Raw genomic sequence first — 26,058 nt, forward strand, 5'->3', positions numbered from 1 at the left:
TAACAAATAAGAAACCCAGAATACAAAGAGGCTAAAGAATCTCCTTAAGCTCACTCAGCTTTTTAAATAGCAAGATAAACTTCCAATAAGAGGTCTGTGCTACCTCTTCAATGAAGCAAGATTGGTGGTGCGGGGGGCGGGGGGACTCTTTGCCTATAGTTGAAAATAGTAGGAGAGAAAAAGGAATATTCCAGGAACACTTGAATCAATTTAAGACTTCAAAAACAATGTTTCCAAGAAGGAAAAGAGAAACAAGGCAAGAAATTCTAAAACAGAATCAATGGAGTCACTGTTTAAAGAAAAGAAAGAACTTATTCTCTTGAGAGAGTGGGGACTATTTATTCAACAATACCTGATGAGATATCACACACACACACACACACACACACACACACACACACACACACATACAGGTAAACCAATGAAATATTAGAAAGACCAGGCATATATAATATTTTAAATTTTAAGGTCTTTCCAAGCTTCTTCAACCTAACAACATCTGGCCCCAAGAAAGTGACATTGTTCTTTTAAAAGAAATGGCCACTATCAAGTGTATGCTATTTGAGGGAGTGAGGTGGCCATGTGATGCTGATGTGAAATTTTTTAGTTTTTTAAGAATCCTCAAATTCAACAAGACTCTTATTGTAGTTCTATCCAATAACTAATTTCTACACTTGATACTCCTTAGGAGCAGTGAAGGAAGAAAGATGAAGGTAGGTAGCCCCAGGAGAAGAACAAGGTAACTAGGGACTGAAAAAAATATTACAAACCTTTTTTTATGCACCTCTTTCTTTCACACTCTACTTTGGCTTTCTGACTTTGAAAACTGAAAACCAAACTCATGTCATCATTTTAAAAAAATGGACAAACTGAGCCAAGGGGAAGGGGATAACCAAGACCACACAAATTTGCCTATAATGAGTATATATTACTTTGATGATAGACATAAACAACTGAAAAGCACATCACCATTACCAATTACTATTTAGTGAGCACAATAGATGTGATGCCTGGTTTCTTCCCTCATGGGGCTTGTTGTCTAATGAAAAGAGTAAATTGTGGCATTTGTGGTTGTTTACATTATACAACCTCACTAGGGCTTAGTCATATAATGACCACATGTGAGGTATATAATTTGCCAACTTTAGCAAAAGTTGGATTATGGGGATGAAAACGGAGAAACAGAAAGACAGGTGGCTAATTAGCTAGAACATAACCATATCACAGGGTCTTTAGACCTAATAGTATCTAAATTCTGATGAAAAGATGTATTTTTAGAAAAAGGTGTGCTTATAAATGGAAAAAAAGTAATTTTATGTTAGATTCATCTTAACTACAATTGGGATTAAACCATTAGAAATTTCACACAACTACTAGTGAGATGTCTTATGCAGACTCAATATAATACAATCTATTTTGAATGGACATGTTCATCATATTAAGAAAATACTATACATATTTATACAACTGCCAATAAAAACATTAATGATTACATTGATTTGTTGCCACTATGTCCTGAGCATGTTGCCTGCATTATATTATCCACAATAATGTAATACGAAGATAATTATGACCACAGATACTTACTCAATTTAAAGAAATAAATGATTTCTTTTTTATAAGTTAAGTTCATACCAGACTTTGGCATATGATGTGTCTCCCTCCTTTTCTCTGTATCTACATTTAAACATATCCAGTTTCTATCTCCTTTCTCCTGCCTTCATTTGACTCTCATCCTGTATCTCTCTTAAAACAGCCTCCACACTGCTCTTCCTGCCAGTAATTTCTTAATTTACGCCAAACTCTCCTTATTGACCTATTCATCACATTGCATCAGAAAAGATGTCCCTTTTTTTTAAAAGACAGGGCAGACTCCTCATTCTTGAAGACCCAGCTCAATGACTGCCTCCCTTGTGAAGCATTCCCTGACCTCTCAGGTGTAATGATAGATACTTGCCTCCTGATTCACTAGGTTTATTTGGCTAGATACAAGATGGACGGGCAACTTCCGACTCACATGTACACACGTGTTTTAAAAAATAATCAGCCTTGGGGCACCTGGGTGGCTCAGTGGTTGAGCGTCTGCCCTCGGCTCAGAATGTGACCCACAGGTCCCAGGATGCAGTCCCACATAGGGCTCCCTGCTGGGAGCCTGCTTCTCCCTCTGCCCTTGTCTCTGTCTTCTTTCTCTGTGTCTCTCATGAATAAATAAAATCTTAAATAAAAAAATCAGTCTTACTCTAAAAACGTATTAGTTGAGTAACAGAAACATTAATATATTAATGTATTTAAGTAATATATTAGTGAAATTATAATCTTTTAGAAAGTATTTATAGTTTAACAAAGTATTCTTGCTGCTCCGTTGTTCTAAAAACCACCCTTAGCTTCTGATACACCTAACTGAATTTGCATGTGAAGATATTAACCTGCAGATTACTTGTAGGTTATTAATGCTCCCTAAATGTATGTTAATTAGTGTTACTAAGAATCCAAGCAATCATAGTCCTGGTGAACATGGTTAAGCATTCATTCTTAGCCTAATTAACATTCCCATAAAATTCTAAAGCTTTCTACTTTTAACATATGGGAAGCACTAAGGAAAAAAGCACTGTACTTCATAAAATATTTTATTAGGGATCACTGACTGTATCTGTGTACTTCTGGAAGGAAGGAACAGTACAAGTTTCTACCTATACGGCGGCCCTGCTGCCTTGGGGAGTTTTCTGGATCAATGAAGGCCTGTCTCTGCTGGTTGTCTACCAACAGCCCTTTCCCCTCTTCCTGGCTAACATAATGTGATTTTCTTTGGGTAGCAGTATGCTTACCTACAGTGTGATTGGTCTACAGGTAGGTAAATGATCCAGGTCTGGGAGATGAAATGTGAGAGTCTGAAAAGAGCCTTTGGAAAAGATTGTCGTCCTTGATCAAGAGGCCAGTGAAACTCTTTCTGGCCTCTGCTTCCTGACTCACTGCTTAGACTACTGTCATATGGGGAGGCTCGAGGCTGCAGCATCTCTAGGCCACAAGAGAAAACATAATTCACTGAGGAGGGAAGAACGGAATTTTCTTAATTTGGTTACAGGAATCAAAGGGACATCATGGCAAGAGTACACTAACTTATCTCGACTTCTTAGGTCAGGTTTTTAAATTCTTTCAAGATACTTTACTTTTAAATTTTTAAATTATTATGAATCAAGACACTTTTGATTGACTATTCTGTACTTGTAACCAAATGAAATGCTGACACAAATGATCCAGAAAAAACTCTGAGGATTCTAGCTTTGGTGATTTACTAGTAATAAAGAAAGGAAAATGAAGCAGAATTGCTCAGCGTAGTGACTGACATGTTTGTCATGTCTTGTTTCTGTTGCTCATGGACACCAAGTAGCAATGTAAAGCGAAGGGAAGTAGAGTTTGTCATCCCAAAACACATCACTTTGGCTAAAGCAATCAGAAGCATGTTACTTGGAGCTAAAAGTAATAAAAACCCAGCAGATTCAGGAAAAGCTCAACTAAATTTATGTTGGAGAAGAGGCCTGTATCAGGAAGAGAACTATTACCAGAAATACCTTTTGACCTGAGAAACTTATCTGCATAATAGGGCCACCTCTGCTTTCTGGAGATATCCTCTGCCTTCCTGTGAATGGCCTTCCTATCCTTTGTATCCCTGGACACCTCCCCCTTTCCTTGATGCAGGATCATTATATCAGCCTCAATTATCTCACTCCTGCCTTTTGGGTGTTCTATTTTTACGGGGCTCCTATATGTACAAAATTTGTTTTCTCCTGTTAATCTGTCTTATATCAATTTAAATTATTAGACCAGCAAAGAACCTAGAAGGGGGGGTAGGGAAGAGAAAATTTTTCCACTCCTACGGTTGGTGACCATGAACGAACAGATGGACCTTGCCTGGCTGGACACTGCTTGGCTCAGGGGCTGCTGTAGCCGAGAGATCCTGGGACCTCTGACAAAACCTGCAGAACGTAAGGAATCTTTACCATGTAAGTCTCCTGGAACTCTGCCTGCAAGGTCTGACGGAAGGGAGAGTGGTGGGAGACCTTTGCTTTTTCTCAGTTCAGATTAACAGGAGAAAATATTTGGGTGAACTAATTCCTTTTGAATAGCGACTCTGGTAAAATTTTGTCATGAAAATTTGTTTATTATTGATCCTTTTACGCCCAGAGATGGCCACTGTTTTTGTCTTTCATGTTGTTTGTCACTGATGAGGAAAGTGACAGAGTATCACCCACAGTGGGCACAGGTCCTAGGAGCACCTTGTTCGAGCTGGCCTCACACACTGTCAAGTTCATGGTTCTTACCAGACCGGTACTGTTTAGACATACTTTACCATGAGTTAACAGCACACGAGATAAAGGCCATTCCTAACGAGAAGCAAAATGCAACGAAATTGGTGGGCACAGGTTGAGCACCTAACAGCTGTTAGAGCACCTGTCACCCAACTCCAAGACTTCTTTGTTAGGATAAGTTTAGCTATAGCTGGTTAGTCCGAGTCAAAGGTAACAACCTGGTCTTCCATCTGCATCTCTACCCTATTGTGCCAGCTCTCAGGAAAGTCTTTCCTAAGGTGTCCTGATCCACAAGGGATCTGTACTGTCTCAGCCTTCACTGTCTCATTTCTGGATCCTGGGAGGGCCGCATCTCTCCTAGTCTCCTTTGGGTTGCCTCTTGTGCCCATGGTTAAGCCGTAAGAAGTGTTACTGATTTGAGTTGCTATTTAGATTAACCTAAGATCCTACTTGTCAATGGTCAGATAATGGATCCTCTAACTTGACTACATTTTAAATAATTTTTTTTTAAAGAGAGACCTCATCCTAAATAATTGTTTTATTGGTATCCATAGAAAGACCAAGTTGAAAAGTGAATACAAAGGAGTATAATTGCTCTTTGTAGGGACTCCCTTAATAAGACACAAGAACAAAAATTATAATTCACCATCTAATGTAAATGCCCCTTCTCTACCCTCTTACTGCAAACCTTTACCCCCAACTTCCTCTCCCTGACACTCTAGATCTTTTGGATCTCTTGGCCTTGGTCTAAATCCTCCCCTCTCAAAATCCAGCCTCACTGCTTCAGCCAATTCTCTTGGATCCTCAAACTCCACTAACTTCCACAGGAAATCCCTCAAACACCCAGCTGCCTATTTAACTTCCCTTTCTTTATGAGCTTTACAGAAAGCACTCCAGCCTGATCTTCAGACCCAGGCTATACAGGTTACTCGTGTAAATAATAAATGCCAGGGAATACGTTTAGCAGAAGCACCACAGATGGATGGTAGGGCTAAGGATTCCTCCTACTTTGGAGGGCTCTGTAATCAGGCTTTGCCAGGTTTGGGCCTTCCCATGCAATGTCCTTTGCAAATGCATCCTGGACCCTGCCAGCTTTGGACTTTCCCATGCAATGTTCTTTGCAAATGTATCCTGGACCCTCAAAGAATTCATGTCTGCTGGAAAGGAATAGATCTAGATTGTCTAAATTACAAAGCCCTTTTACCTCTACTTTCAGAAGATCCTACCAAATTCATAGAGTAACTGTAAAGATTAGTGGCCATTTATAACCCCACTAACAAAGTCTATGATTGACTGCTAAGGGGTGCTCTTGTCACCCATGATTCTACTGCAGGTATCAGACAAGCCAGATGGGAAAGCCTTCTAGGGAAAGCCTCCTCTTCACAGAGGAAAGAGATTACCAAAATTTCTCCAAGGCCCTCCTGCATATGATCAGGGAAATGGATCACCCAAAGCTAATGTTTTGGGGCTGGCTGATAGAAGCAATAGTAAAAGCCTTTCTCCCTAAAGTGAATTGGTTCAACATAAAACTGTGCACTCATAAAGGATGCCTTTTCAAGCACTTTAGATAGACTTTTAAAAGACATACTGCATTAAACCCAGAAGCTCTAGAAATTTTTTGATTTCTTAGTTGGAAACCTCCCTGATACAAAGAAGCAAGTTTAATCAGATGGGTTGGTCAATCCCTTAATATTTAGGATGCAACCAACCCAGTTTTTTGGGGGGAATTAGAACCTCTCATCTTGCAAATTTCTACAAAGCCAGAAATGTGGCTCTAGGTAACAGTTCAAAGCTGACCTATCTTTATGAATCCCCAACCCTTTTCTATTTATGCAAAATATTTGCAGATGTTGTAAGTATTAAACAGAACTGTCCTGTGCTTAAGGAAAAATTTAAATAGTAATTTTCCTAGACTTCTGATAAAAGGCAAATATACTCCTAAAACTCCACTCTACAGAAAATTTGGATATTTTCTCTGTGCCTTTGTGATGTAGATTTTCTACCCTCATCTTCCCTAAGACCTAAGAGCCACTCTTTAAAAGGCAAATTTTAGGGAGATGCTTCTCATCTGAAGAAACAAAAAGGTGGGGGAGGAGGTATCTGGACACTGGGCAACTGAAAAAATCTTCTGTCCTCTCTACAAATATTTGCGAAAAGCTTTAGCCTTCTGAGGTGAACTAAATTCATTTCAACTGCCAAAACAAAATTTGAATTCAACGGTTCTTCTATAAAATAGTGAGTTTTGTATTGTTGTACCTAACTCATGGCTAAAACTTTTAAACAAAAGCTGTAATTCTCTGTTCGCATTTCCCTGTGTGTTTGCTGTATGTGTTATAAATATGTGATACTTTTCTTTATTTAACTGGCTTGAAACTAAGCACTTATAAATTAAATATTCCCTAAAGTTCTCAGAAATTTAACAAAAAACTAACCCAAATATTTTTCAGGTTCATATGTTCTGAAAATAGTAAGTATCAAAGTTTAAGTTCATTGGTGTAATTAAAATAGACATGTTTTTAGAGGTATCAACATTGAATATAATGCAGGCAAATAACTTTTACTCTGCCTGAGTTTTACCAGTCAAATAAGTTCATGCTATATTGCTTACAAAAATTTGTCAGCAACAGAGATCACTTTGATGATGGCAGACTTTGTCTAATGTCTCAGTAAGTTTTTGTAAGTAGTTGAAACAATTGTTGGGAGCAAGTGATTTAGACAGATATGAACAGATAAGAGTTTTTAGGCGACTTTTTAACAATAATCATGTTTTATGGTTTGTATACTTAAAAACAGCTTCTCAAATCTCTTTGTTAACTTGAAACTTTAAAGTTTTGCTAAGTTAAATTAAATGGCGGGAGGCTCAATGAATATTTAGATCATTTATTCCCAAGTAAGATAAAATAGTGCACACTAATTATGGAACATAAGTTTATCTATGGTTTTCTTATTATAGAGTAACTAAAGATAAATTTAAGTCTGTTAGTAAACATGCCTTGTGTCATACTGAAAGACTGCATTTTTTTTGATTATTTACTTATTTGAGAGAGACCTTTACTTCCCATATGAACATGGGAGTAAAGGTCGGGGAGGGAGAGGGAGAAGGAGACTCCCTGCTCAGTGGAGCCAGAGGTGGGCTTGATCCCAGGATCCTGAGATCATGACCTGAGCCTAAGTGGGACACTTAAACCCACTGAGCTACCCAGGCCTCCACGAAAGACTGTATTATTAAAAAAAAGCACATGCTTCTAGAAATCGTAAAATGTACTGATAAATTTGCCAATCAAAAGAATGCTGGTGTGACAGTTTATAACTGCTCACTTACTAGTTTTCACTAGAAAGTAAGGTTTCTAAAGGTCAAAAATTTTAATTAATAGTTTTAAAGCTACTAAAAATAATAAGGGAAACACTTCTATATAAGGAAAGTAGGATGTGTTTTGGCTAAAAAGAAGTGTACAAGGTATGGAGATTAGTTTGTAAGGGAAAAGAATGTAAATATGTCCTAAAATAAAACTGGGTTATTTCAGAATGGGAAAGAGGAGAATAAGGGACAGAATGGTATAAAAAGTTGGCAAGAGAGAGAAAGAAAGAGAGGATTTTACTTTGTGTAATCAAGCTGGCTGAAGTTGAATTGTTATAAGAGTTTTTTAAATAAGCTTTAATATTAATAGCTTGGCACTATCAGATTTTGAAATGGGCATACTCATTAAAACAACAATAAACCTATTATAAGGGCCAAGATTCAAAACACTGACATCACCAAACGCTAATGAAGATATGGAGCAACAAGAACTCTTGTTCACTGCTGGGGGGGGGGGCAGATGTAAAAATGTTACAGTTTTTTTTTAAAAGATTGTTTGGCAGTTTCTTGGGGTGCCTGGGTGGCTCGTCTGTTAAGTATCTGATTCTTGAGTCCAGCTCAGGTCTTGATCTCAGGGTCAAGAGTTCAAGCCCTGCCTTGGGCTCCATGCTGGGTGTGGAGCCTACTTAAAAGAATTATAATTTAAATGAAAAAAAGGGGGGGGCAGTTTGGCAGTTTCTTAGAAGCAAAACATTAAAAAAATCTTTTGGTAATGCAATTTCTTGAAATTTATCCTACAAAAATATTAGTATTTGGGTGAGAAGACAAAAGCCCAAGGATGCTCACTGCAGCCAAACAATGAGAAACTATTGAAGGTTCATCCTAGAAGACTGGGGTAAAAAATGTTACTATGCATATTCACACAGGGAAGAAAAAAATAAACAGGCTACAATGTTAGATATGGAAAATGTGCATGAAAAAAATAAAAAATAAAAAATAAAAAAAAAGAAAATGTGCATGATAAATTGGAAAAAAGTCCATAGAAGACTCCAAACAAATTAAAATAACGTGTATGTATACTACAAACACACTGCTTCCACATATATATAGTTTCATACAAATATAAAAAGGTGTGAAAGTCCATTCACCAAACTTAACAGTAGCTTTTTCTGGGAGGAAACATTATTGAGGAGCTTCTTTTTTCATTTTTTTAAACCTATCTGGGATGTTTGAATTTTAAAATAATAGTAGCAATTTAAAAAATGTAGATTTAAAAAAATTGATTGAAGAATAAGGGTTTAGAGAAGGTTTCTGACTCCTGCATACAAATGCCACAAAGGCTTTGCAGAGGAAATGGCAGACCTTGCGTCTGGATTTGGTGAACTGTGTCTTACAAATACAGTGGGCCCCCTTATCTGTGGTTTTTGTCTTCTGTGGTTTCAGTTACCAGCGGTCAACTGTGGTCTGGAAGCAGATGATCGTTCTAAGGTATCATCAGAAAGTCAACAGAAGCCTAAAGCTACGTCACAGTCATTCCCTTCACGTCATCTCATCACACAGGCATTTTATCATCTTACATCATCACAAACAGGAGAAAGGCTGAATACAGTACAAGAAGATATTTTGAGAGAGACCACATTCACGTAACTTCTATCACATAAATTATTGTTCTATTTTTAGTTGTTAATCTCTTAGTGTGCCTGGTTTATAAATTAAACTTTATCACAGGCTTTATGTATAGGAGCAGACAAGAGCATAGATAGGGTTGGGAACTGTCCCACATTTTCAGGCATCCACTGGGGGTCTTGGAACGTATCCCCCATGGATAAAGCAGGGCTAACTCTAATGCTGTTTCTCTTTCAAAAATGTCTCCTGATACCAAATTTCTAAAAATAAAATTACAGAACAGATGGATGCTCTGAATATCAGATGTTTAAAGCAATTGATGAATATCATATTTTTCTCCAATGTTACATGACTAACAATACTTGCGAAGTATAATTAAACACTGGGAAAATTTGATGCCTTTATAAACAGGAGCACATAAACCACCAATGAAAAAGAAACCTGATGGAAAATACAAATTGGATGATGCTCTAGGTAAGGTAGCAACAACATGGCACTTACACACGGCATTTCAACACTATGTCCTAAAATCAAGGAGTCCTTTTAGATATAATAGAGAACAACAGATATATAAAAGTAGTAAAGAAAGTCCCCAAATGAAGAAGCTCTACTCACTTCAAAGGGATTGGTTACCCAATCATGTCAAAATTTTAAATGTTCTGCTACATTTCTAACCTCAACTTGCCAATAGAAGGCATGATTGTGGACAATTTGTGTTTGGGTAAAAGAAGAACAAGTCTCTTTTTTCCCAGACTTTAACACTTTTATTTCATTTTATTTATTTATTTTTTTTTTAGAGAGGGACGAAGGGTAGAGGGAGAGAGACTCTTACGTAGGACAGAGCCCAACGTGGGGCTTTATCTCACCATCCTGAGATCATGACCTGAACTGAAATCTAGTTGGATGCTTAACAACTGACAACCCTCACCTTACCCCCCACTTTACTAATGCTTTTAAATCCCCAATGGGCTCTTTTGGCTGTTGTTAACTATCTTTGTACAAACAAGCAGTAAAAAAAAAAAAAAAATGAGTGGCCAGATAGAATAAGAAGCTTTATGTAATAAATATATATATATATATATATTAAATACTTCTTTATTAACTTGAGAGAGAGAGCAAGCGTGCACAAGAGGGAGGGGACGGGGAGAAGAGCTGAGAGAGTATCTAGCAGAGTCCCTGCTGAGTGGGGAGGCCAGGTGCCAGGGCTGGATCTCAGGACCCTGAGCCAAAATCAGGAGTTGGTCACTTAACCAACTGAGCCATCCAGGGGCCCGTATTGAATTATATTTTAAATTGCATAGGCTCCTTTTGAAAATCTTTGCCACAAGCCCATCTGCAAAGAACTTGATTATTTATCTACTTTACACATTAATTTTTTTTAACTTAACATAGTTCTCTTAAAGCTATATTATGTTTTAGAACACAAGATTAGGTAATTACTGTAAATCTACTAAAATAATTCCCCCAATTTATTACTGATAAAAAACCCATTTAACGTTACAAATGGTTACGACCAGAAAAAGCATCATTGAGATCTAGTATACTCTGATAACACCTAACCAACTAACTTCCAGTCATGCATCTGAGTAAAAGCCGTCATGTCTTGGTTTTCCAGAATACCACTGAAATATAAACACAAGGTTTTAGCAATGAAACTGATCAATAAAACAAGTTTGATTCCTGGTGCTGTAATTGCAAAATGGATGCAGATACAAGTTGTAACCACACCCTTCAGGGAAGCTGATGTTTAGGGGAAGCATCTCTTCCCAAACACACTTAGTACCCCAATGCAGCCTCCCTCCACCTCTACTCAGAAACCTCTTATTTCAGAACACACACACACACACACACACACACACACACACACACACTCTTAACACTCACAGAGCAGTGCTGTGTGCCTGTGTGTTGTTACTGCAAGCCCTGAAACTGATATGACAGCTACTTAGAGGCAGATCAAAAGTACACAGGAAAGGAATGCCTAGCTTTATCCTACAGAGTCAGGCTGACTTCAGGGAGGAGATGGCTTTTGCATAAAGTCTTGAAGAATGAGTAGGAGTTTGTTAGCCTGAGAAGGAGAAAGACAATCTAAGCAGAGAGAATGCCTAAGGCACCGAGGCACAAAATCTAAAGGCATGTTGTTTCAATCAGGAGGAGGGAGGTCTGGAGTTGCAAGATCATAGGGGTGGAGAGAGAAGTTAGGAACAAATTGGAGTATCTAGACTTTTTAACCTGTGAGCAACAGGCAGTCAGTGACAATTTTTACTTCTCCTTCAGCTCTCCAAGCCTACTGGTTTCCCACGGTAGGTCTACGCTATGTAGGCCCTCCCACGGCTCCTTTCTATAAGCCAGTCTCGTCTTTCCAAGAAAAAGAACATCTGCTTTTCTGACCGACTGTGGTCCTGATCTTTCACCCACTCTGGAAGAGTGGGATTATATAGTCATTTAAGGAAATTTTCATGAATATATGTGAAGACCATCATTGTTTTGAATTTCTTTCGTATTTTTCACAGCAACTGTTCCTTGTCTTTAGAAAAATTTAATTGTAATTTTTCTAATCTGCATTTGCTAAACTAGTAAAAGCTAGTTTTCTGGAACTAGGTTACAGACAGACTTTGGCCCATTTAACAAGGTCAGACTGTTTATTCTTGACAGAATTCTTTCCCACTGTAAAAAGGTACTTTTAAATGCCACATTCCAAGAGCAGTGCCAGTAAGCCACTGAAGCATATTTTCCCACAAGAACTGATACCATGTGCAATCCCCACCTCACTAAAATCACCCAGAGTTACATAAGGTGCAGATAGGACTCAACGTCATGGGGAAATCTATCGTCATTGGGAAATCTATCCAATTTTTGGAGTAGTATGCTAGTAAGTATTCAGAGAAAGCTTCCATACATTTTAAAGCATTGTTACCTTTAAAAAGTAATTAAAATAAAAATGAGAAAGAAGAAAAGGACAGGGAGCTTTAGAGATAAAAAAAAAAAAGTAAGATGACAGAATGGAATCCTTGTAGCTTTATATTAGTATCCAAATCTAGAAGTAGTAGAGACTTTTCTCCCTTATTTTGGGGCTTTTACGGCTGAGCTGTTAAATTTACAGCCCCACTTTTAGATTCTGCCAACCTTCAAAATAAATATATGAGCAGCACTAAAGTAAATTCTCCTACGCTTTCCCCTTCTTTCTTTTGGACGCTTCCCTGAGACTTGAAGGTAGATTATTCCTCCACAGCCAACTGTAAAGTTTAACATTCACATTTATGAGAGATTTAAAAATCATCAGTATCCTTACAGACACTGGGGGCAACGATGTCACTCAAATTCTGTGCTTCAATCCCTGGAGAAAAGGAAAATAGAATGTGGGAGCAACGTGACCCAAAGAACATCATTTAGAAACAAATTCAGCATATTAGCAATAAGGTCAATAAAATACCAAAGAAAATCTGCATTACAAAGCCATCATATAAAAACTTTTAGAAAAGCCTGTAGAGATTAACGTAAGTACATCCCTAATCAACCCAAGAACCCAAGTAGACTAAATAAAGTAACTAAAAAAAAACTATAATGCAGACATTTTCAACCTTTTCCTGTAATGCCATGGTTCTTCCAAAAAGCCCCAAGAGATCTTAATTTTTATTTAAAACATACCATATAGAAAATGTTAAGTACACAAGATGGGGAGGTGTATGAAGGTTTATGATCTTGAAGAAGCAGGGATGAAGGACAACGATTGTCTGAAGGTTAGGAATGGTTGCCCAGAGAGACGTTCTACGTGCAAATGTTACTTCCTCAGGGTTCAAGCTGCTATCTATATGAGGGGATGATGCAGGTAGCTGGGAAGATTAACTAAAAGTTCCATCTAATGCAAAAAAAACTAAAAAACAAAACAAAACGACAAAACCAAAAAATCCAAAAAGAACCAAATCAAAACAAAACCCAAAAATAACAAAAAAAAACCCAAAATAAAGCAAAAAATAAAAACCACACACACACACAAACACAGGTACTTTAGATGCTTATAATTGATGATGAAGTGATCCTGGCAGGAACATGGAAAATGCAGTTGGAAATTCATTCATTGATTCACTGGTGAAAGCGGGGAGCTGGAAGAGAACTCCGGGGAGCTGGAAGAGAACTCGATGCCATTCAAGGAGTAGTGAGAAATTTAATGTAGGTAGAGGACAGGGAGTAGGCGTTTATGTGTATGAGGGTAGTCTGAGTGGGAGGACAGAAGGATAGGTCAGAGCTACACTACAAAAAAACTTTGCAGGCTACATGCTACATGCTAGAGTTGGAATTCATTCTTTAGACATTGGAGAATCAAGAAGCTCACATATTCAAAGAATATATGAAAGAGGATATAAAAGTGCAAGTTATAAAAACATTGTTTTATATTCTATTCCAAGGATTATGTCTCATACTCCTTTAGATGAACATTAACACACCTGAGTAAATCAAATTTAGGGGAGATGAAATTATTTCATTAATACAGTTTGTCAGACTAGTCCCTGACCAAGCAAAAAAGGCACATTCCCATAAGAATGTTAAATGTAAGATCCAACAAAGCTTTTTCCATTGTGTGGATCCCTGAGAAACCCTTTGCCTTGCAAAAACTTTCTAAAGCACTTGGTCTTGTCGACCTTAAGACAAATGCTTGGTCTGGATACTCAGACTTGTTCTCAAGTTCTGAGATTTGAATGGTATCATACAGGGTGTCTATATGATAGAATATAAAAAATATAAAAAAAACAGGTGACAACCAGACCACATCTGCACTGTACCTTGATAGGACATGATGGCCAAACAGATGTATGGAATCAAAGAACATCTTGTGCTTTCTTTGAGTAAAACACCCTTCAGGCAGTAGCACTACTGTTAAACTGTTTTCATCTAGAACTAATTGGCAACAGTGACCACTGATGAAGGAGCTAGAATTAGGTGAGTCAAATGATTGACTATCTTTTATAAACAAGAAAAGTATTTGATTTAACTTCACAAATATACGTGATACAGTTAAATATCAACATGCATATACACATATCCACAGGAGCTTTCTTTACAGTATAGAATACATTATCTTTCTACATGGGAGAAATTTTCACAGTGGTCATCAAAGCTTGCCTTCACTGTGGAGGCAGAGTTAACCTATCATATGGTAACTCAAAATGTGTTTTATTGCCACTGAGAATGAACAACGAAGGATCTGGATGGGTTTTCATGTTTGTTTTGGCTCTGGTATTTTCCACGTACCCAGCCCTGGGAATCCTAAAGAAAACGTGTCCTGTTCCCAGCTCTGTGCACTGCCCCATTGTGTTCTACTTCCCTCACTGGTGAAAGTGAAAACGAAACCGGCACAAACACTCCATTGTTAACTATGAAATATGTACTGGCAACTGGAAATTTTCACAAAACAGACCTGGTTGTGTCATGGCAAGGGGATGTTGAGTGGGGAGGGAGTTACAGGAGCGTTTCCGGCTTCAGAGGTGTGTCCTGCACTTTCGCTGAGGTGCTGAGGCGACAGGGCTTTGGGTTTTTTCCATTATACTCGATTAATGCTCTTGGTTTGATTTACTCAGTATGCACTGGCAGCATTCGCAGGCTTCTGTGGGAGCAACTCGGCTGCCCAGGCTGAGGCACAAACCTTGCCAGGTCTCCATAGTAAATACGACATGCACGAAGAGGAAACAAGCATAAACAATTTATTTTCTCTTGTAAAAGATGACATTGTTCTCCGATCTCTGGTCCTACTTCACTTTGTCAACTTGGTGGTGCCGACCTGGTGCCATAAAATGAACTATTCCAGACACAGAGAAAATTAGCAGATTGTGTGATGTGCACAATTCATGCGGCCTCCATCTATGCAGATTCTGACAGGGTGATGCTGGTGACCTCTCTGAGCATCTCACATCTTGGCATAGGCGAGCAAGGAAAGCTTCCCTGACCCCCAGCCTCTGAGGGTTCCTAAGACACAAAACTTGATGGAGTTGGGTCCCTTCCCTTTATTGCACACTGGTTTCTAACTACATTTCTTCTTGTGACTATTTTATGAAGATGTCTCCCCATTTTTATTATGAGCTCCATTAGAGCAAAAACCCTGGCCATTTCTAAGTGCCCATCATCCTTCAGGTTCATGGACAGTGCCTGGCAGACGGAAAGTGATCGGTAATTATTTGCTGACTGAATTTCATTTCATTACTCTTCTCCCTTTTTTATCAAAAAGTTTTTGAATCCTCAAGTTTCCTTCAGTGTTTACTAAATGCTACCCAACTAGGGTTAGAGTAAGAAAACCATCTATTGCCAGAGGCATAAGAATGGAATGTAAGGAATTCGAGTTTTTGTAATATTTGTGGTATTAAATAATTGAATGATCTTAAATACAATAATTTTGAGAATCACTTATTTCCCAAGTGAAGTTTTCTAATTTGTAGAGTTGTCAAATAAAAGTCTTCCCATGTTTACTATTTATTTGTTTTGTTTTGGTGTTTCCACAGAGTGCAAAATGTCTTCAGAACATTGTGTCTCTCTTTTTAACGATTTTATTTAATTATTTTAGAGAGAGACGGAGAGAAGGCACAGGCAGAGGGAGGGCCTGACAGAGAATCCTAAGCAGACTCTGCATGGAGCAGGCAGCCGGTCGTGGAGCTGGATCCCACAACCTCTAGATCACAATCCAAGCCAAAATCAAGAGTTGGATGCTTAACAGACTGAGCCACCTGGGTGCCTCCACAAGTGTCTCTTAATTGGATGCATGATATGGAAAAAAAGACCCTTGGAGAAGGGGAATAGAATTCACTTTGTGAGAATTTCATTAAGTCATTAGAAAGACCGGAGAACTGTCTTACTCTTCCATTATGGTACAACGTAGAATTTTTCTCCAAACTATGTGTATCACACACAAGCATCTGAAGGAAAGATGCTAACTGTACCTTTTGTCTAATGGCTGTATGAAGACCCTCCCAATACACCGAAAAGTCACTGTAAGACTGTTCACTGCAGAGCAGAAACAGGTTTACGGCAGGCCATTCTGGGACCTCATCTCAGCATGTGAAGTTACAGAGACCCTAAAAGGAACAACTCATTCTAAGGCATAGACATCTGTCTATCCACGGGCAGCTTTTGGGGTCTGTCCTGGGGGAGTGTCTGGGTGGTCTGGCAAATACATCTGGATATAAAAACATCAACACTGGCATTACTCTGGACAGCCCTTGAAAAAGTCTCCTGTATGGGGAGTATAACATGGTATTGGGTGCTGCTACATTTATGCATCTGAGTGATTTTAAGGCGACGGACACACACAGGAGTGAACCAAGAGAATACTTTTTCCTAAGTAACAATCCATTTACAAGACGTTCAAGTCTGGGGATGCCTGGGTGGCTCAGCAGTTGAGCTTCTGCCTTTGGCTCAGGGCCTGATCCTGGAGTCCCAGGATCGAGTCCCACATCGGGCTCCTTGCATGGAGCCTGCTTCTCCCTCTGCCTATGTCTCTGCCTCTCTCTGTGTGTTTCTCATGAGTAAATAAATAAACTCTTAAAAAAACAAAAAACAAGATGTTTGAGTCTGCAGGAGTGTGGCAGAAGTTTTATTCTGAGGTCTATGTAAAAAATAAATTAGCCAGGGGGTGCCTAGATGGCTCAGTCGGTTGAGTGTCCAACTCCTGATTTCAGCTCAGGTCATAATCTTGGAGTCATGAAATCGAGTCCCACACTGGGATCCGCACTAGGCATGGAGCCTGCTTAAGGTTCTCTCGCTCTCTCTCCTTCTGCCCCTCCTCCTGCTCTGTCTCTCTTAAACAACAACAACAAAAGTAAGTTAGCCAGAAGGTACAAGTTCATGCCTCAGTGTTCTCTACTGTGTCAAAATGTGGCATGAGCTAGTTGTTTTTTAATTATAATTTTAACAAGACTTAAATTTTAGAAAGTCCTCAAGTGTTGGAACACCTGTGGAATCTCTGGATGCCCTTTGCAGGACCCAATAATCCTACAGAATATATAGTCTCATGCCTCTGCAGTACTGGAGCCTATGGTGGGGAGAGGAGGAGGGGAGAAGGGATGGTGGGTGAGAGCCAGAATACAGGCATTAGATTTCTCCAAGCCATTTGCAATCTATTTGGTGGATTCAGACTTAACCTGGTCAAAGACTGCTTGTCTGAGTCTCAGTTTCCCCACTTTCAAAATGAGATGTTTGGTAAGGAGTTCTCCCGACACCGTATCTAATAACAATAGTATTGCATCACCCTGTGTACTATATGGTCCAATTCAGAAAAACAATAATAAATACTTGGCATCATAGACATGTGAAGACCGCTCCCTCCCTGAGATGCCATCCACAGTGCTTCATGGTTAGCAGAGTCATCATCAGACTGCTGGTGACATCCCAGGTTCTGCTTCTCAGACCCTCCGGGTCAAGTATGAGTGGTTGCTCTCTACTTCTCTTCTATTCTGACAGACAAAAGTGAGTTGCACCATACATTGCATTTGACATGGGGGGTACTTAGAAATGTTGGCTTTAGAACGACTCTATCATTCTAGCTAGTCTTATAGTCATTCTATTGAATAGGCATACATTATTGAAAAACTTTTGGCACTGAGATTATATAAGCCCATGAGTCATGATTCTTACATGCATCACATATGTACAATGGAAAGAACCTCCCTGTAACCTACTCTGTTTTTCCACAAATGTAGTAGTATTTCAATACAGGTTGTAGAAGTTGATTTTCATGGTTTCAAAGAAATTTCTGATAAAAATCATCCACATCAGGTAACCAAGTGTAATGGGGATCCGCCCCCAAGTCTTGGCCCCTTCCAGTACCGTGCCAGGTCTCATACACGTATTCATGGACCTTCCAATCCCCACGTGCACACTCTGACCGGCTGTCTGTGAGCCGTTGCCCTCAGATGTGGGAGTGCATACACGTGCCACAATCTGCTGTCAGAAGGTAGGACACAAGGAGAGCCCATGAAGTGCCCATTCAGTCAGGGAATTCCAGTGCCCTGAGCATGGCAGGAAGAGGGGGGGTCTCAGACTCTAGCTGGAACATCTCCGTGGCACCCTGGATTCTGAGCTCCATGAAGAGGCCCAGCTGGAGCAGGGCCCACGCAGGCTCCTCTGAAGTATGAGATCCTGGCCATGGGCCCCTTCTGCCTGAGTCTACTGCATTCACTGTAGCTATTCACATCTTAATTCTACAATCTTTAAATAAATAGGCATAAACCATCTTTTCTCTGTATGTGTAACATCTGCATGTCTGATTGTGTACTGAGCAGCAAGTACCCAATACTCTCTAAAGACATCTTGAGTGTCATGCTGGAGGCATCCTGGCAAAGTCAGGCATTTAAAGGACACCTCACCCTCCCATATCAGATGAAGACAAGCTAAGCCATTTGTCACACACCCTAAGCGATGCACCACCTACAGCTATGACTATAGTCCACTCTTATAAATTGTTCTAAATTTCTTCCCAGTTGGCCAATTCCTTCAAGGACCTTACAGCCAGATATATAAGACCCTGAAAATAATTACAAGCAAGATAGAAAATAGCATTATGATAGACATTAATAAGATGTTAGCCTAGAAACACTGAGGGAGGATTGATTCTTACAGGGAGTAACAGAAGGGGACACCTGGGTCAGGCTTTGAAAAGTAACTAATATATTAGCATTTCTCATGGCTGTAAGATGCCAGTTTTGAATCAGTTAACTTGTAATTCCTTTAACATTCCAAAGATTAAGTTGATTCCCAGGTCCTGTATGACATAACCCACTAAAAAATGTGTATTTCCAGGAAGTGGAGTGGAGTCTTTTTCTCTTCAAGAAATTCTAAAAATAAGTACCAGTTCGGTCTGAAAAACTGTGATTCTAAGTCTTTATATATCACCACGGATATGTTAACTAATGCATCACTAAATGGTTTCTTCTTTTAACAGAAAAACAAACAAACAAAAAACAATGGGAAAACTTGTAAACGCAGCACCCTTTAGGAATCATAACCTTTAGTACTGACATTAAATGCCAGCTATCATTCTTGGAAATAATGTCAAATTTGTTCCAGTGTCCTTCCCAGTTGCTAGTATTTTTTGCCAGTATTTTTTACTTTATGTCACCATAAGAAATACAGAGTATGTGGGACAAATGAGACACTGAAAAATCAGGTATTTATGACTGTTGATCCCTTTTTCTCTATGAAATAATTGGTCTACGTTTTCCTGTCTGAAGATATCAACTTTCAGCAAGAATGGAATGTTAACTGATATTACACACAAGCCGGGCTACCATTCTTTAAATTTAATAAGAAAAAAAAAATCAAAACAAAACCAACTGGGTTTCCTGTTTTTATTTATGTTTTTTTTGTGCCCATTTTGGGGAAATCAAAATAAAGAGTCTGCCTCATGAACGGCTCATCCTTCCCACTATTAAGATACCCAAAGAGATGAGCTCCTTTCATCTGGTCCCCTGGTGACCACTGGGATCACAAAGCCTATTGAAGCTTTTCCTCAGGGACACTAAACAACTATATCCTAGGGAAGCCCGCAGCCCACCTAACCCTTCTCGCTGGAGAAATACATAGACTCAGCATTTTGGCTGTGGATATGTAAGAATACAAGGGCTCACTCGACCCAGCCCAAAGTGGAAATATATCCTTTAAATACTATCTTGTACTTCATTTTCTCAAAAGTATGATTTATCTTTCAACAATGGTGACACACTCTAAGAAACCTCTGTAAAAATTCTGATGCCCTAGGTAAAGCATACAATGTTGGGGAAAGTATGTGGTCTTATGTGTCCAGGTTTTAGTATCCCTATTTGGGGGATGGGGAAATGGAACACTTTTGTAAACTGAATGTTTTCCTAAGACAAGCTATCTCAGAGAATTTCCAACTCCCCTTCTGTCTATATCTCAGCAGCGGAGGCATTACTGGAATTTGGGCAAACAATTCTTTGGTGGGCAGTTATCAGCCTCTTTGTGGCCACAGCCATCCCTTAAGTCATCAGGATGAGCAAAGATGCTGCCATACATTTCTCAACAATGCCCTCCACTGAGAATCTTCAAGGCTAAAGATGTGAAAAATGACATATTGATTCAAGAACATTCTTTTTCTTAAGGCTTAATCTAATGCTTTGATGACAACTTTTATAGTCTTCATGGACCCAAGGGGATTCTTGGCATCAACCTCCTACTGAGTAAGCAGCAGCGTAAAGGAATATTGCTTGGCTTTTTGTTATCTCTGCATGAATTCACTACATGCAGAACAGGTCTTTAAAAGATAAAAGTTATTAGTGCCTACATGATGGTTTTGTGTCTGGTGGAGACAAAAAAAAAAAAAAAAAACCTGGATACTAACTCATTCTTTGCCAAAACAGACCCTTGGGTTTACTCCTTATACTCTGGCTTGGGTGAGGAGGGTGGGGTGCTGCTTGTTCATGGGGCATCCTAGTTCACTATAAACTTAGTTTCTTCTTCATAGTCAGCACCACAGATTCAGAGGAGTGCTTTCACATACCTGTGTAGGTACCTCGTTATTTCTCAAACTAGGATGCTACAGACAGGACAACATCTCTGGCGCTCTTCTTTCCTAAACCCTTGAGCTATGTTTCCCCAGACTTTGTGTATGCAGCTCTGAAAATAGTGGTTATGGCAAAAAAGCAACTGGAAACTTGTAACTGATTCTTTTTTAGTGGTGACAATGTAACAGACTATTTTCTGCAATAGGTCCTGTCTGTGACAAGCCCAGTCTGTATGTATCTATAGTTACAAGCAAAACCCTTTCTTCCTAGCCCTCCTGTTTAAAAAGTGTAAAGACAGGAAGCCTGGGTGGCTTAGCAGTTGAGCCTTTGGTCCAGGGCATGATCCTGGAGTAACCGGATCGAATCCCACGTCGGGCTCCCTGCATGGAGCCTGCTTCTCCTTCTGCCTATGTCTCTGCTTCTCTCTCTCTCTCTCTCTCTCTCTCTCTCTCTCTCTCTCTGTGTCTCTCATGAATAAATAAATAAAACCTTTTTTTAAAAAAAGTGTAAAGACATTCTCTCCCCCAACTGACCACAGGCAGTAATAATCTCAGGGGCATGGCATAAGGGCAGTTCATTATTTAAAAGAGGAAACATAACTTTAATGAAAGAATAGCACTTTCTCACTCACCACTGAAGTAAGAGCCATCTGAAAACTGTAGATGCGGGCAAGGCCGAAGTCAGCCAGTTTTATTTGTCCACTGCTGGTCACTAAAATGTTCTGTGGTTTTAAATCGCGATGCACTACTCGGTGAGAATGAAGAAAGTCCAGGCCTCGGAGAAGCTGAAACATCATATCCTAAATAAAACCAAAAAAGAAAATCAATAAACTGTCAAAACAGAAATTCAACATGTGGAGGAATCCTTAGCCTTGGAAAGCATTTGACAAGTATTTGCTGAATAAATGAATTTGTTTTCCTTCTTAACCTCTCTAGTCTTCCATTTGCAAGGTCACAAGCAAAAAATTTCACATTGACCTGTGTCTTATTCACAAAAGGAACATTTGAAAATAGTTTCAGATGCCTGGGGTGCCTGCGTGGCTGTCAGTTAAGCATCCGCCTTCAGCTCGGGTCACGATCCTAGGGTCCTGGGATTAAGCCCCGTGTTGGGTTCCCTGCTCAGTGGGGAATCTGCTTCTCCCTCTCCCTCTGCCACTCCTCTCTGCTCATGCTTTCTCTCGCTCTTTCTCTCTCTCAAATAAATAAAATATTTAAAAAAAATAATTTTGGATGGCATAAGAAATATTCTGGGAGGTAAATACCAAACTGGTGTCTGTAGTTAAGGCTGGGGAGAAGAAGTAGGTGGTAAGAGGGAGACACTTTTTACTTTATATACTTTCATATGGTTTAATATGTTATTTCAACAGTTAAAACCTAGTATATGATAATGCTATTAATGGTAATTCCTATTACTTTTACAGCAACTAAGTAGTCACTATGTGTCAAGTACTTTTCTCAATACACAATCCAACACTAAGGTAAATAATAGCATTATCGCATCTTATAGGTCAAGAAACTGATTCACCGGTATATATAATTAGCCCAAAGTAACATCACTAGCCAAGTAGTGTTGATTCAACAGAAAAAGTGGGTTCAAATGCCCAGTGCACTCCTTTATTAGATCAATGATGGAATGAGTATGTAAGGCCAGGTAAGCCATTTAACCTTGTGAAACCTCAATTCCCCTGTCTGTAAAATCGGAAAGCAACAAAACCGATTTCATGGCATCACTGTTAAGAAAGTACTTAGTACAGTAGTGAGTCCTCAATAAATGGTAGCTCATTGCTATCATTATTAACCAGCATGGAGCGGGGGGGGGGGTGGCATTCAAAAAATAATGTCACATCTTTTTATAACTTTGGAACCAGTAAAATTAGAGAGAAGATTTAAAACTCAGAAACAGTGTCTGAAAGTAGGAATTTAAGATGCTGACCACTGGATCCTTTGAATTCTAAGGTTAATAAAATTGACCTACCCTCCAAAATACTGTGCAAATGCTGTGCACAAGGGAGGATGGGATTATTTTGTTCATATAAGGATTAGAAAAATGGTAGGGCAGCATCATGGGCTTCAAAGCTGGCAAAGGCTGTGAGGACACACTTGTTCATCAGCTGAGTCATATTTGGTTATTGGTTTACAGTGCTGGTCTTTCCTTTAGAGCTGGGAGTTCTGCTGGCTTATTTAAAATCGAAGCCTTAGTTTTACATAAAATGAAGAGAAAATAGTGCTTACTTTTTATAATATTATGAGATTAAATGAAGTAATGTATACCAAAGGAGGTAGTGCAGTTTTGGGAAATGGTAAGCATTCAATGAATGACAATCATTCAAGTGTCCTGTTTCCCCAGGGGAGACAATCACAAACAACCATAAGAAAATGTGGCCAGTGCCATAAGGTCAGGAACCTGCTGACTCCTTAGCATTGAAAACAAAGCACTGAGCAGTGATATGCAATGACCCAGGTGTACTAGAATCCCTTTGAGATGCACCTCAATGGATATTCTGTCCTGGGAAAGTTTACCTTCTAAGTTTTCAAAGGCAAACCTCTTGAAGAAAACTGCACTGATGAGGGTAAGTCCTTTAGGACCTGGGAACCACTGCAGGTCACACACCTCACAATGCACATCCTTCCAGTGTGAAACGGAAGCGTATGTATTAACAAGAGTACTCTGCTGGGGCAAACCGGTAATTGTTGGAAACGTTATGCTCATGGCTTGTAAGCCCTGGATTTTAAACAGCATGATTAACCTAAAGTAATGCTATGCTGGCCTGTCATCTTTATTCTTATACTTTCAACACCAACCATTTAAAACTACTGAGAATATATGTTTGGTTCATTTATCATTCCTTATATAGTCTAAGCAGCCAATTAGCAGAATAAAAATTTTAAAATTTGAACTAATTAATAAAACTCATTTAAAGTTTACAAAAAACCTGAACCAAGAGTAAAAAAAAAAAGTGTTAATTGCTTTTATCTATGTATTTATTTATATAGGGCATATGACATCTTTCTTTTTTTTAAATTTTTATTTATTTATGATAGTCAGAGAGAGAGAGAGAGAGAGAGAGAGAGAGGCAGAGACACAGGCAGAGGGAGAAGCAGGCTCCATGCACAGGGAGCCGGACATGGGATTCGATCCCGGGTCTCCAGGATCGCGCCCTGGGCCAAAGGCAGGCGCCAAACCGCTGCGCCACCCAGGGATCCCATCTTTCTTAATTATTAAAATGGTACATGCTTATGTAGAAACTTATAAAAAAGTTTTTAGTATCCAGAGGAAGGGGATATGTGGGTAGCTCAGTTGGTTAACAGTCCAACTCTTGATTTTGGCTCAGGTCATAATCCCAGGGTCATGAGATTGAGCCCCCTGTGGGGCTCTACACTCAGTACAGAGTCTGCTTGTCCCTCTCCCTCTGCTCCTTCCCCTGCTTGCATGCTCACTCTCTAAAATAAATAAATAAATAAATAAATAAATAAATAAATAAATAAATAAATAAACTTAAAAAAAAAATCCAGAGGAAGAACAGAAATCACTCAAAATCCTATTGCTCAGAGAATAGAGAAAACTTTATTATTAAATATTTTTTGTCTTTCTGGTCTTTCAAAAATTACAAATGTCTCAAAAAATTACAGATGTTGCTATATTTGTAGGTATAAATACATATTTATATATAAATATTATATATAATGTATAGCATAAACAAAGACTTAATATAAATACATATTTGTAAATAAAAATGATTATTCTGTACACATTATTTTGTGGTTTATGTGGTTAAATGTTTTAAAAACATTTAACAATTCATTATATTTTTGCCACATCCACAAGATTCTTTTTCTTAATACATGATTTGTGTTTAAGATTTTATTTATTTATTCATGAGAGACCCACAGAGGCAGAGACACAGGCAGAGGGAGAAGCAGGCTCCCCATGGGGAACCTGATGCAAGACTCAATCTCAGGACCCCAGGATCACGACCTGAGCTGAAGGCAGACACTCAACCAGTGAGCCACCCAGGGATCCCAATACAACATAATTTTTAACGGCTGCATGGCTTTCCTCCCTGAGATATGCCATAATAATTATTTTAGTTGTGTTATTTTGAAACTTGTACTGGAAGTCTAGTTCCCCTTCATTTAAGGCTAGGGTACTTGAAAATGACTTGTTACCATTATAACTATTACACCCAGCACAGTTTAAGTAGTGCCAGACCATGTAAGTGCAATAACGATTCCACATAAATGGTGCTTATCGAGGTATAGGAAGCTGATTTTACATAAGGATTGCCATTCTTTAGATTTTATTAGGCTATTTTTATTTATTTTTAAAGATTTTATATTTTTACTTGAGAGAGAGAGAGAGTATGAGCAGGGGTGAGGGGTAGAGGGAGATCCAGGACAGGGATTCCAGCACGGGATTTGATCTCAGAACCCTGGGATCATGACCTGTGCTGAAGGCAGACGCTTAACCAACTGAGCCACCCAGGTGCCCTATCAGGCTATTTTTAATTTTTTTTTGTGTGTGTGAGCAAATAGGGTTTTCTCCTAAACCTACAATATCCAGTTACAAAAGAGTTTAGAACTATGTGAGCTTTGAATTAAATAGCTTAAAAATTTTTGCCCAAATCTCATTATCTTCAATGATTCAATTGTGAGGTAGACTCGTAATAACTGTGATGTGGGAACCCTCCTCAATCTTTACCTGTCATTCACTGGAACACCTAATCTCAAAGGGAAGATATACTCAGCTACATTAGGGAGTCATAAGGAAGAATAAGACATGGTACCAATTTCTCAGAATGAAATGAACAAAACTGTACCACTAAACGAGGCAGGGAAACACACTTTTGCTTCAGAACCACAAGAAGTGCTTGGATCAAAGACATTTCAAAGGATTCTTTACTTAAGCTTATTACCTGTTCGATCTCAGTTTATAGTTTCATGAGGCATACTTTTAAAATAGCTTCTCAAGAATTTAATCTAAATTGTAAAATTTGAACTAATTAATAAAACTCTTAGTCTGTCTTATACAAGACACACAAATATTTTACAGTAAGCCTGCTGATACAAGGCAAGGAAACTGTGGATACTACTGTTAAGGCTCTTTAAGTTAAACACAGATTTAAACCTTTTTATGTTACAATGCACAATCCTGGTAGAAAAGGATTCAACATCTAGTCACTTGGGGCCCTCATTATCTTTCTGAAACACATGGAAACATGTTTTAACAGGGCACCATCATGGAATGAAGTCTGGCTCCCAGTGACTTTGGGTGGGGATTTGTCCTTGGTGACCCTCCCCTCAGAAGATTCTGGACTTTCGTCAGC

General features: G+C 38.9%; 1 protein-coding gene across 4 annotated transcripts in view; it reads right to left on the minus strand.

Annotated features, from left to right (window-relative positions):
- CDK6 (cyclin dependent kinase 6) overlaps positions 1 to 26,058 on the minus strand; it is a 247,730-nt gene that overhangs the window by 107,470 nt on the left and 114,202 nt on the right. For all 4 annotated transcript variants that reach the window (XM_055307291.1, XM_055307293.1, XM_055307292.1 and 1 more), the window contains exon 4: positions 21,367 to 21,534. In XM_055307291.1, the coding sequence (XP_055163266.1) occupies positions 21,367 to 21,534 (168 nt within the window). The remainder of the gene's footprint in view (positions 1 to 21,366; positions 21,535 to 26,058) is intronic.

The sequence above is a fragment of the Nyctereutes procyonoides genome, unplaced genomic scaffold (assembly GCF_905146905.1).
Source record: "Nyctereutes procyonoides isolate TBG_1078 unplaced genomic scaffold, NYPRO_anot_genome, whole genome shotgun sequence".
Lineage (NCBI taxonomy): Eukaryota > Metazoa > Chordata > Mammalia > Carnivora > Canidae > Nyctereutes > Nyctereutes procyonoides.